At 41.7% G+C, this 13,788-nt stretch overlaps 1 protein-coding gene across 5 annotated transcripts; it reads right to left on the minus strand.

Annotated features, from left to right (window-relative positions):
• On the minus strand, window positions 290–7,909 carry LOC110434682 (F-box/LRR-repeat protein 14-like). 5 transcript variants are annotated; one of them, XM_021459282.1, is made up of 17 exons: window positions 7,684–7,909; window positions 7,355–7,551; window positions 6,766–7,127; window positions 6,563–6,691; window positions 5,988–6,195; window positions 5,592–5,738; window positions 5,432–5,506; window positions 5,178–5,249; window positions 4,925–4,996; window positions 4,202–4,273; window positions 3,582–3,653; window positions 2,943–3,014; window positions 2,370–2,441; window positions 1,840–1,983; window positions 1,654–1,725; window positions 1,053–1,199; window positions 290–968 (listed from the first exon to the last, which is right to left on the minus strand). In XM_021459282.1, exons 3-17 carry the CDS (start codon window positions 6,973–6,975, stop codon window positions 784–786), a joined length of 1,749 nt encoding a protein of 582 aa, XP_021314957.1. In that variant the 5' UTR covers window positions 6,976–7,127; window positions 7,355–7,551; window positions 7,684–7,909; the 3' UTR covers window positions 290–783. The 5 variants fall into 5 exon arrangements, with proteins under 5 accessions (XP_021314957.1, XP_021314956.1, XP_021314958.1 ...); XM_021459281.1 differs by lacking the exon at window positions 7,355–7,551; XM_021459283.1 differs by lacking the exon at window positions 7,355–7,551 and having other exon boundaries at window positions 7,680–7,909.

A 13,788-nucleotide genomic window follows, 5' to 3' on the forward strand; every position in this document is an offset into this window, starting at 1 on the left:
CACGAAAAATGCTTGGCTCAACGCAACTCTCGTGTTTTGCGGATGTCGTTGAGGCGTTGAGCTGCTGGAATAACAGTTGGGTAGAGCATCTCCAAGACACTGAAAAAATTATATTCTAAACTACTCCCTCCATTTTAAATTATAAATCATTTTAAGAATCTTGAAGAATTAGTATCTTAAATTTAACCAAATTTATATATAAAATAATAACATTTATAATATCAACTAAATATCATTAGATTCTTTATTAATTATATTTTCATAATACATCTATTTAACAGGGCCATTATCCGGAAGTCCTTGTGGCCAAGGATAACTTTATATACCCGATAGGTCACCGCCCATCTTTGTGGTTGCAGAGTGAACAGCCAAAACATGAACAAAAGCATACGCGAGACAAACAGAAAATAAGCACCCAGGGCTCATCAGACACCAACATAACGCACACTTGACTCCAATTTAACCAAAATAACAAGATCGACACACATAATCATCCCAGATGGCGAGGAAGCGCGCTATTTACAATTCTGTCTCTTCCCATCGCGCCTTGTAGGGTGCACGCACGGTGCAGAGCAACTGCCATTTCTTCAGCATCACCCGAAACGAACGAGCTCGCTGACATATATAGCAGAACACCTACCACTCGTTAAAACCATTGTTGACATATATATATATATATATATATATATGCCTGCGTTCAATTCTGGTTCTTCCAACATAACTTATCTACAGAACAGCCTGCTCGAACCTGATGATTATTTACAGCAGGTACCAAGTGGAAAGTTACTCTGGCCGCATGCTGATCAGATTTGGCAGCATCGTTGCTCGGAGCTTCCTCATCTCGTTTGCCGTGACCCGGGTGGAGTCTAGAGACAGTGAACGCAGGTTCTGCAGGTCATTCAGGTGTTTGAGACCAGCATTGGATACCCGCGAGTTTGACACGTTCAAGTTGACCAAAGCAGTCAGGCCTGTAAACCAGATGGCCATGAGACTTAAACTGTAAAAAGAAAAAGTAAACTTATTCCGGGCTTCAGGCATGGGAAGAACAATACCAGAGATCAGTTCCAAGGTTTTGTCTGTCAGATTAACATTTTGAGAAAGATTTAGCAGTGTCAGAGCCTTTAGATCCTTGATGTTCTTCACTCCAGCATCAGTAACGAACCCACCACAGACTTCAAGAGAAAGAAGATTCTTAAAATCTGCACCAACATAAATTGTGTCAAATGATGTGGCCTGCTTAGGCACAGAAAAGATAACTAATTTCAAACGATGTATCCTCAATATTATCTTTAAATAGGAACAGGGATGCCTAAATAACATGACCAACAAGCTCGCCTACTCGACAGGGCCCAGCAAAAGGTATTTCTGTACAGTGCTTCAGTCATTTTATATACTATATGACCACCACAACCAAGTCATAACAGACAATGTAGTATGCAAATTTTTATTTTTTTAGGCTGCCAGGTTAGTTAGGGTACTGTTCCATGAAACTCACCTCATAAATAAGGCTGGTATTACTACATAGCAGAAGATTGTTGACTACTAGTAAAAAGTATAAACTAACTGTGACTAGCCTCTGGATAGAACACACCAATTTTTCATAGCTTAACAACCAATTTTGCAACTGAAACTGATTTTGGAGTATGCTCTTACATCTGAAGCAGTTTGTGCCATAGTCAGTTATGCGAGCTCCAAAAAGGTCAAGATGAGTCAGCCTAGTGAGACCTGCATCATCCAACTCCGTATATTAGTGGGAACTACCAAATACCAGTAGTACACCATAAATGGAAGTATGGAACAAGAAGGATCATGTACACACAATCCATGTATGATACATACTTGTAAGTGCTGCCAAGCCAACATCAGTAATTTGGCGATTGTCAAGGTTGACTGACTTCAGCGAATTCAACATGGAGATCTTCTTCATACCAATGTCCGTGACCGAAGTAAATGAGAGATTAATACTTTGCAGATCACAAAGACCTGCGGAAATACATGGAGATCTCCATTACACTATTTAACAACTAGAAAAAACAGTGCATTTATAAGCATGCCACTGAAATAATGCATTTAGAAGGGAAAAAAGAGGCACAGTGAAACAAGTAAAAGATGCACTTATAACTCTAATATTCACATAATCCATGTTTTGTTAAGAGTCGCATACAGTTTCCACACAGGAAGCTAGTAACTTTGCATCACAAATTAGAAGTTTAGAACATTCTCTTTTTATACTTGGCGAAAGTACATACATTAGTATATTGTTGTCAAAAGCAACTCTACAACTTTCGTCAAGGCCTAGGATTCAATCAATCTAAGAGGTAAAAACTAAAAAAGATTACTTCATTTTTTTTTCAAAAGTCAAGACAGACCAGATAGATGCTGGAGTCCATTGTTTCCAACTTCAGTATCAGAAAGATCCAAGCTTTGAAGCAGCACAAGACCTGCATTAACATATGCTCATAGTGTTACAAGCACAAATATTCTTAAAAATATTTAAGAAGGAACAGACATTCACACACAGATGTATAAATTCTGAGTCAAACAAATACTCCCTGTCTCAAGATAGAAGGCATGATTTGACTTGGTGCGGTCTTTAAGATTATACTTTAACCATTAATGTATACTATTATATTTAATTAATGGTAACAACAAAAGTATCATTATAAAGTATTTGTAAAGATAAATCTAATGTTACCACTATTGTACTATACTTTTTTTATATTATTAGACTAATTATTGGTCAAAGATAACAAAGTTTGAATTTTGAAATACGTGCATGCCTTATGTCCTGAGACAGAGGGAGTAGTTAACAACATTTCATTGACAAAAACCTGCAGGACTAATAGGCACAGAATGGAACGAGTAAACAAATTGCAGAGATGATAAAAAGAACTGTACCTAAAGGATGCAGTAGACTGAAAACCAGTAAAACTGTTACTCACCTTTCAGCTGTGATAGACCATCATCTCCAACCTTGCACGAATCCAAGTTCAAAGACTCCAAACTGATTAATCCTAGATGCAACAAAATCACAAGAACTAAGTTTTAACCACATTGAAGTTCTACTTTAGAATGATTTTCTGGATTTCCAGTGTCTTTAAAAGCAACAAAACAGAAGAGGGGGTCATCCTTTTGCAGCAATATGCATGGATATAAAAATGTATGAGTGCCCAGTGGAAATCACATGCTTTAATTTTATATCTTTTGGTCTTGGAACATTTTTCCCTGATCTATGTATTTTGATTTTTTTAAGATCAAACACTTAGTTCCACAAACAGTGTTTCTTGCTTATTGATCAGGGTATCAAGAACAGGAAATAAAAATCACTAGCTCATTTTATCAATGAAGAATAATATCCATCCAAGCTCCTGAAGAACCAGCCCATTTTAATTCTTGAAAGGAAAAAAATAACTATTGGATAAACTAGTGATGTAGTACTATGTGCAAAATCAATTCCTTGAAACAAATAGCCAATATTAAAATAATAAAATATAAATTCGATACATACATTGTATTGTGCAGACATCCAAATGTAAGAAGTTAAGATATGAGTTCTCAACTACATTATAAGATAATCATACCTTTGAGATGCACCAAACAAGCATCTGTAATATAGTTAAACCCCAAGTTTAAAACCTTCAACCTTTTAAGACCTGGAATGCAGCAATAGGGAATGAATTAGACAGCAGTTAAGCATGAAATAAACATGCACAAAAATGATTAAATCAGTTATCAGGGTAACACATGCTTAGTGGAACTAAATGCATGTATCATGTTGGCACATAAAAGCAGATAATAACTTCTAAAGTACTTGAAACAAATGCTTTTTGCAACCGTATGTTATTTGCCTATTGTTTACTAAAAACCTGGGCATTTTACAGAGGAGAACAAGAAAAGGTTGGGGGGGGGGGGGGGGGGGGGGCAGGTTCATAAACATCCTTCCAGATTTCATGCAAATTCCTTGCATCTAATGTTGCACGCACGCACGAGACACGCAGATGCACACGAGCACACACACACACGCCATTTAACAAAAGGAAGAATTACCCAAACAAAATGTATGTCGCTCCATTAAACATATAAAACACACCCTGGCTGCACAACATGTATGCCGCTTAATATTAATGTTTGCAAATTATAAAAACTGCACTAGTGCTGACTGCCGAGTACAGAAATAGTTAGCAAGTAGCATTACATTTACCTTCAAAGTTTTCACAGCCATCATCGTATATACCACAACGGTTCAAGTTCAACAATACCAATGAAGACAATCCTACAAAAGTGAATGCCAGTGAAATGAAGATATCTTACAGACCAAACAAAACCAGCCATTGCTAAAAAGATGCATTTGACATCTACAACCGATATCCTAGAAATAGAACACAAGACAGAAAAGTATACTAAAATCAATTACCCACATAGATCAATGATCAGTGCAAGATATAATCATGCAGTCGGTTCTCATCTGCAAGAGCTGAGTTGTAAATCCTAAACAAAGCTAGTGTTGATTATAATAAATATAAGAAAGCAATCATACTAAACGGCATCGATCGAACTCTATTTGCTCCCAAAGTGAGAAATGCCTCGTCTACACATTGTTCTTAAAGTTTGTAATGTTTCTGTAGAAGCATCTATCTAATGACTGAGCACTTTATTATATACAAATTTCATAAGCCAGCCTCACATGAATCAAGAGTTTGTGTTGCATGCAGATTGCAGAACAGTTTATGGCACCTAATTAGGGAAAAGGTCAAAAAGTCATAGCAAGTTAGTACATTATCATTCCATACAAGTGCAACAGAGGTAGAACTCCGAACGCTGATGAACCAAGAAAACAACAGAAACAGATATGAAACTTTGACTGAGGTCACATAATATCAAGACTCAGAACAACACAAGATACTATCAGGATACGATGCAAGACCTGAAATAGCTTCCAAACAAGAAGCGGTCACTGGGCAGCCCTCTAGGTTCAAGTGAGTGAGCTTCTGCAAGCCTACAGGCAAAAATAAGCATACTTGTCAAACTTTAGATCGACTTACCGCACAGTTAAACACAGGTCATAAATATCAATATACATTAAAAAAGCTAAATAAAGCCCAAAGCAGACAGCGGTACATCCACAGCAAGAACAATCAACCTCCAAACAAGAAAAAGAAACTTGTCATACTGTTTACCTCTGATATACGACACCCCCAGATCTGTGATCTTACAACATGACAATCGAAGGTCCTTCAAATTTGTAAGATCTACAAAAGAAAGGTGATCATCAGCCATGCAAAAATGGGAGATCTGGGAATGCCATCTATAAATTTTACTATGTTGAAAATGACCATAGATAAATTTCTATCAAGACAACCGCTTTGTCTGACATACTTATATTATATGATGTTTCTGAGGTAAACACAGAAACAAACAGATATGCTGCTACCTGTTAAATATTTGATATCTGAATCCGCAATATAATTGCAATATCTCATATTCAATGACTCGAGCTTTGTCAGATCTGGAAAAATAAAAAGACGTTGCAACTGATATTTCAAGTCAAACAACTCCAGAAGTAGTGAAAGTTCATGAGGACCAGAGGAGACCTTTTAAATGAATAAGGCCACCATGAATCTTTAGGCAACCTTCAAGGTCGAGACTTAGTAAGTTCACTAAATTTGCAAAGGCTCTCATTCCTTCAGCAGTAACAGCATTACTTCTCTTGAGGCTTAGAGAAGTCAGGTTTGACAGTCCTGCAGATATAGAAGCATTAAGTTTTAGTATAACAAAATACAAGTTTTGAAGCATAGCAAGTCAACTGACTAATAGTCTATAACACAAATCAAAATAGGGGTTTGTATTTCAAGTGCTATCAATAGGCCAAGTTTCTTGACACATTTGAGTTTGATAATAACTCACCATTAAGCTCATTCTTAAATCCATATTAAGTGAACTAAAGTCACTTAAATAAACAAAACCTCAGTAAGAAACATGTTACTAACCTGACAATACGACCAGCCCACTTTCGGATATTTGATCACAGTAATTACATGCCAAGCTTTGCATGCTTGAGCAATCTCTAAGAAGATCTATCCCACTATCAGTTACTTCAGAGCAAGAAATATCAACCGACAACAATGACTGCCTTTGAGATGCCACTACTTCCATCCAAGCATCCTTTACTCCAGGGTACTCCCCTAAGCCAATGTCCTAACAATGAGACATGAAAGAACAGTTATCACAAAAATGTAATAGCATCATATTATCATGCAAGAATCATTCTCAAAAGTGAAAGCTAGTTTCAGATAAAGTCCTCAATTGAAAAGTGAATATCAATTCCAAATGAGAGGAAAGAGCATTTAAGCGCCTAATAGAAAAACATCTAACAAGAGGTTCCAAAGCTAGACAGCATTCCTTATTGTAACTACTAGATCCCAACTCTCGAGTTTGGCATGCATCTCATGGGACCAACCTATGTGCTATATACTTACAAGCAAGCTAAACAAATTTCTTTTGCGGGAAAACAGTAGGGGCATACTCCTATGGAATGCTAGACATATCAGAACAGAAACCTTACCTGCAGAGCACAATCCCTGAAAACTTGAAGCGATGCCTCCATAAGACGGTTTGAATTTACCAATTCATTGAAAATCTGCTGGCTGAGATCCCTCGGCAGCATTGCAAAAGTAGAATACTTGCCGATATCCTGCAAATATTACAGGGTTCAAGAAGAAAGACATCCCATATCAAAATTCAAACACATGTAGCCACAATACTTACCTGGCAGATTCTAGCGACACAGAGCTCCATGAGGGACGGGCACCGTCCAGGTTCATTCCCCTGCCCCTTCCCAGAGACATCAGAATTGCTGCGGGGCAGTGTAAGCAACAACCATTTTAAGCTGCTGGTCTTTGAGAACCTTGGGGATGTCTGGAGAGAGTCACCTTCATCCACCAATTGGCTTCTCTTCCTTGAGCAGACACCACCCATGATCGAGGTGAAAGTATTGAACAAAATCCAGTCACTCCTCTCCGCTATCAACAATTTGATTCTAGGAAACTGGTAGCTGTACGTGACTATCCTATAATCCAATTGTGGTGTAGTTTGAGCACATGGTAGCCTTCGTCACCTCCCACACCATTCTGCAACGTGAACATATTTATTGAGGATTTGACGGTGACTCAAATCTGTAAATGAATATACTGTACAACCTCTTTTGCTAACTTTTTTATCAGCGCGGGTGCTCTCAGATTACATTAAGCGAACAGTAGATCATTTTTTTGGGGGGTCAATCATCGATCGGACCCTATGCTAACTGACCAAAAAAGGCAAACCAAAACGAAATCGAAACTGAGAGAAAATAACACACCAATTAACCAACACGACTTCTTCAGAACGACCCAAACAGTAGAACCTGGTACAAAATTAAAACTCAAAAAGCAAACGAAACACCATAGCCACACAGCGATCGAACGTCAGCACAAATCCAACAGAGGATGAGAGGAGCAGAGAACCGGAACCTCCCGAGACATCACTGATCAGTGCTTCCGAGGTAAAAAAAAAAATCTGGAGAATCCAAAGGTAGATTGATTACCGCACGAAAAATCGGGAAAAGTTGAGCCAAATTGAGGGGAAAGCAACAGTGCCTAACCACCCCCTCACACACAAACACACGCCGGTCGCGGAATTCTCACCCACCCGGAGAACAGCGGGCCGTCGCCGACGCCAAAGCCACCACCAAACCCAGCTACGCCACCCCGGCTAGGGTTTATCCACTCCACTCGCGGCTCAGCCCCAGCGCTGCGACAGCGAACGCGACCGCGAGCACGAGCAGTGAGCACGGGAGCGAGAAGGGAGGATTAACCCGCGGCTGCGCTCATAAATATCTGACGAGTTCTCGCGTGGTGGCGGAGGGGAAGGAAGGGAAACGAAGGGGAGAGGAAAAAAAAAGGAAGGGAGGAAATGCAAGTGGTGAAAGCGAGAGGGCCGGCGCCGCGACAGAGCTCCACGTGTCCCGGGGGAGGACGGATCCGTTTCGTTGATGAGTGGGTTCTACACTACCGGGAGTGGGAGGCCAAGAGCGGCTTGGGCCTTTGTTTAGTTCCGAAAAGTGAAAAGTTTTCGGTACTGTAGCACTTTCGTTTGTTTGTGACAAATATTATTTAATCATAGATTAATTAGGATCAAAAGATTCGTCTCGTGATTTACAGCTAAACTGTATAATTAGTTTTTGTTTTCGTCTATATTTAATATTTCATGCATGTACTATAAGATTCGATGTGACGGGATTTTTGAAAACTTTTTGGTCTTCAGAGTGAACTAAACAATGGGTAAGGGGAGAGCGGGAGAGGGCTGTAGGAGTGGGCCCATGGAGGGGAAGGGATAAGGGGGGAAAGGCGAAGGGGGCACGCAAGTGATCGGCCGCACGCTAGCCCGCTGATTATGCGGTCGAATGTGTGGCCCTTTTACTATCGGCTGGCCTTCAGTGGAGTACAATTGAGTTTCACGATGAAAACGATCGGAAACAATTGATAACACGCTAAATCACTTTTAATTATATATTTTTATTTTTGAAAATAAAATTGATATTATATCGTTGAAAATGAATATGGTATTGATATTTTAGTAATTTTTAAAAATATTAATAGTCGATTAAAAAATAAATCGATAATGATTCGAATCTACGAGAGCGATATCTAAAAAATAATAAACACGTCAAACTGTAAAATATTAAAAGAGCAATAGAACTCGACCTATCTCATGTGACAAAAATAAATAAAGCTACAGTTGATAAGACCATAAGCTAAAGCCACAGTTTATATCATCTTATATTTTAAACAAGCTAAACCCTAGAGTCTGTTAGTGTTTGCGGTTAGTAGCTAGAGCCACGAGTGTAATACGTGTTTGGCCGATTGCCTTCTTGTCTATACGGATGATTTTTGTGTCGCATATAGTTCCTTTTGAAAAAAATATATCTTATGTGTTTGTGTATGCAGATGTGATGCTTAGATATAAATCAAATGGACCTAAAGTATATGAATTATATGGTCCTAGGATCCAAGGACTTTGAATCAATAACTAACGATGGTAAATTACTAGCTAAATAAGGTAATTTTTTAAAACAATTGGAATAGGGTAAAATCATTTTCATTCCTGATTATTCTTGTCATTTTTGTTTTCATATTTTTAGTTACCACTTTCATATTTATTTAGGTCTGAAAATCTAAAGAACGATCTCTTAAATGGAAACTATCATTTTCGTTTTCATCCCTACCGTAGAAAAAAAAATTTATCAATAACTTTCTACGTCCTCAGTCCCAAATAAGTATTTGTGTCAAGGTTTATAGAAAATATATATTTATATGTTTATAGAATAGATTAAATAATCTATCTAAAAATACTAATTATATACTATAAATATTAATATTATATATATATATATATATATTTGATTAAAATCGAAAATGCTTAGCTTCCAAGAGAAGATAACGATGGTGTACAAGGAAAACGAATGATTATGGAGTATTTATTTACTTACACTTCTATGTCCTACTCCTACCCTCGTACTTAAAGAAAAAATTACTAGCACAGCGGCTGCTAAATTATTTTGGTTATCCAGTTTAGGCGTGAGTTTTAAGCTTCATCGATGGGTTCGATGAAAAGGAACATTTGTTTCGACTCTAAAGAAGTAATTTTGTGTTTTACATATTAGATAATGTATACCTCATTAATTAAAGTGGTAAGTGATACATTGCCAAGAAGTACATAGAGATTTTATGAAAGTAGGCTAGTAAATTAAAATTTGTTCACAGAAAAGAAATAATCTTTGTAACTAGGAGAAACTCATGACTACTCGTCCTAGCTTTTGCACAACCTTTTTCCGTTGGGGCCGCGGTGCGTAGAACAAGCTCAGACGAACCGGCCCGGGACCGGGATGAACAGTGAAGGCAGGCAGTAGTGTCCATTCGCAAACCCTGTTTGGACCCATGACTACGCGGCCGCAAAGGATCTCCCACCACAGGGTGGGCACAGAGGATGGCACTCGAGGCCTGTACGGGCAAAGGACAAACATGTCACACAGGCCATCGCCACGTTACGTCGAAGGCTCTAGAATTGAAGCTCACGCAGGGACAAAAGGGATGGTGGGTGCGCTGCCGCCGCCGGCAACCGGCTCGACGAGTCGTGGGAGCTTCGATCCTGCCTAGCGTGGATGAAAACGGATCGTAACGGATATCATCGATATTATATTTGTTTTCGTATTTCTGGTCGAATTCGGATTCGAATACGGATAATATCAACTATGTCGGATAAGATACGATTGGATGTCGACATCATAAATATACGATTTAAGTACTCGGATACGGATACGGTATCGGATGTTGAATATTCGGACTCGGATACGGACTGATCTGAATCTCTCTAAACGAATTCGGTCTCGAATACGGTCGGAAAATATCCGTACCGTTTTCATCCCCAAGGCAAGGGGAGTCCAGTCACGGGATTACGTGGACCGGAGTGAAGAGTGCGTGCGTCCGGTCCGGTCCCATGCTTCCCTCCCCACCCGGAAGGACGGCGCGATTCTTTCTCCGATCACATTTCCGGCGAGGCACAACAACCGATTTCCCACTCCGGAGCACTCCACTCGCACTCTGCTTTTCTGGTGTGTGCCTTCCGTCCCGCCAAAGCGTCTCCTCGACCTTTTGCTTGCTCCAAACGAAGACATAACCATCGGTTTCACCTTTCGGAGTGCTCCCAGTACTAGCGTCACTCGGCGCGGCGGTCACCGACGGTCCACTTCGGCCTTGTTTAGTTGGCAAAAAATTGGTTTTTTTTGATACTGTAGCACTTTCGTTTTTATTTGACAAACATTATCTAATCATGAAGTAACTAGGCTCAAAAGATTCATCTCATAAATTACAGATAAATTGTGCAATTAGTTTTTATTTTCATCTATATTTAATGCTCCATGCATGCAACCAAAGATTCGATGTGACGAGAAATCTTGAAAATTTTTGCGAACTAAACAAGGCATTCGTTTCTGCTTACCTGTTGAAAACACCCGTGTTTTTTTCTAGCAAATCAGGAAACAGTACTTTTAATCATAGTCTTTTTAGCGACCAAAGCTCGCATCTAATTTCACCGTAGTAGCACGCCATCGATCAGAGCTGCCTTTGGCTTGGCTGGAGAGCTGAAGCCGTGAGCACTGAGCTTGTTCTGATTCGCGCTAAAGGGCATTGGTACCGGCCGTCGGCGAGTTTGACAACAAGGGCGAAAAGATGTCAAAATATCCGGATGAATCAGCATATGTAAACTTTATACGATTTGATACGATCCGGTACGATGGCAGGGATAGGGACTAGGGACGTGTAGAGTACGCCCGGTTCCACACGCACGGCAGCGCTGGCGCCATCAAACAAACGTGCGTACGTGCACCTGGTGCCTGGTGGATTCACTCGTACTACGAGTGAGTGGGCGCGCGTAGTAGTAGTATACTAGTACTATGCGTGAGTCGTGACCGTGTCGTCCTAAATTGATCCACCTGTAACCGTCGCTCGTGTCTTCTACGACGCGTCTCTATGCTGACTCAGGGACACGTATTGATTAGTTTAGCAGGTTTTTGGACACGCGTCGGGGTGATTCAATGACTCATCGACCATCACGACAGCCCATGCTGCTGTGTGCTGTCTTTCCGGCTCAATTGTTCTTTGCCCTTGTTTAGTTCACCTCGAAAATCAAAAAAAATTAAAATTTTCTGTCATATTGAATCTCGCGGTGCATGTATGAAGTATTAAATATAAATGAAAATAAAAACTAATCATATAGTTTGACCGTAAATTACGAAATAAATTTTTTATCCTAGTTAGTCTATGATCGGACAATATTTACCACAAACAAACGAAAATGCTACGGTAGCGAAATCCAAATTTTTTTCACCTCTAATCAAGACCTTTCCCAAAGAGAAAGCTGCAGCATGACACGACTGACACCTAAACCGTGGCGTCCCACCTCCCGAGTAGAATTAGCATGCCCAATTGCCTATCAAGATTATGAGCATCAAATGCATAGTAAGTAACGGAGTACTCCCTCCGTTAAAAAAAAAATCAATTCCTAAAATCCATACTACTATGCTAGTCATTTTTTTTAAAATTTAACTAACTTTATAGAAAAGAGTAACAACATCTATGACATAAAATACATATTATATAAAAATATTTTATAATAAATCTAATGATACTAATTTGATACCATAAATCTTAACATTTTTTTAAAAGTTTGATCAAAGTTTAAAATTTTTTAACTTAGAATAACTCTAAAAATTAACTCTTTCGTACACAATATAACACTGGCTAGCGTGGGCGTGGCTCTCAGTCGTGCTCGTGGGTACGTGTGGCTTCACTTCACCCTGGGCATATGCAAACTTCGAATGAAAAAAGGGAAATAGCTTCCCAGTTCCCACTCTGGGCTGAATTAACAGAATCGTTAGAGCCCATCAACGTATTCCTGACGCGGTCTCAAGTTAATTGCGGGCAAGCAGATCCATCACCAGCTTCAACGGGCCTAACAACGCTCTCACAGTCACAGGGCAGGCTAACTGGACGTCGAGCCCTTGGGCCGTTTAGTAGGAGGCCGCCGGAGGTCCACCGTCCACTTGACCACGTCAAACGCAGGCGAGGCGCGCGCGAGTGACGGCGCTGAAAAAGGCGGGAATTGCCGTCCTGCTCCTGCGCCAATGCGCCGGCTAGACACCACGACCGTGCGGTGCGGTGCGGTGCCCACTGCCTGCATCTCTCTTCCGCGCGTTTCGGCGTTCCTGGTGTGGCAACTGGCATCTCAAAAACATTGGGCCTGTTTGGTTGCCAGGCTAACTCTTGGGCAGGCTAGTTGGGGCTAATATTGGGCTGTTTGGTTTTCTGGTTTTGGGCTTTAGCCAGGCTCCCACTGGCCGCCGTACAGGCCTTGGCTAGGCTCCCAGAAAATAGATAGGGGGTCCGTTTTTCTGGAGCCAGGCTTGGGCCAGCTCGCGTGTGCTTTCCGTCACCCTCTCCACTCCCCTTCTCTGCTCGTCTCCTCTGCTCCGCTTCTCCTCGCCCATTCTCCAACTCCCGTCGCCGGTCGAGCTGGAGCACGCCACGGAGGAAGCTCCCGTCGCCGGTTGAGCTGGAGCACGCCACGGAGGAAGCGGCGTCCAGGGAGAGGCTCCGCGTGTGGGCCCCACGCGCTGGGCGCGCGAGGTGCCGGAGCTGGGGCCGGGGCCGCCTGCTGCTGCTACGGCAGCGGCGGGGCGGCGGGGTGGGGTCGGAGGCGTTCGGGGGCAGATCGATGTCCTCCGTCTGGATCTCCTGGTTCGGGGGCAGCGCCTCCGAGAAGGGGCGGGAGGAGACGACGGCCTCCTGCGCGCGCCGGACCTTGGCGGCCGCCACCAGCTTCATGGCCTCCGTGATCTTCTGTGTGTTCTTGACAGAGTCGATGCGGGTGCGGAGCTCGCGGAGGGAGCACCGCACCACGAGGCCCGAGCGCGGGGCGGAGCTTCCGCGCCGCTGGGTGGTGGAGGCGCTGCTGGCGAGCGCCGAGGAGGACCAGACGGTGGAGAGGTGGGAGCACGACATGGCTGCTGCTGCTGCTGGTCCGCGGCGACGGGGATCACCAGCGGGCGGCAGCGCGCGGGAGGAAGCAGAAGAGACAGACAGGGGCGGGGACGGAACGGGAAGGAGGGAAATGGGTCTGGAAGGTGTTCGATGAATTGCTTCTTTGGGGGTAAACTCACCAGTGTTCAGGTATGGTGATTCTATCGAAAAAAACACA

This window comes from Sorghum bicolor, chromosome 4, assembly GCF_000003195.3.
Source record: "Sorghum bicolor cultivar BTx623 chromosome 4, Sorghum_bicolor_NCBIv3, whole genome shotgun sequence".
Lineage (NCBI taxonomy): Eukaryota > Viridiplantae > Streptophyta > Magnoliopsida > Poales > Poaceae > Sorghum > Sorghum bicolor.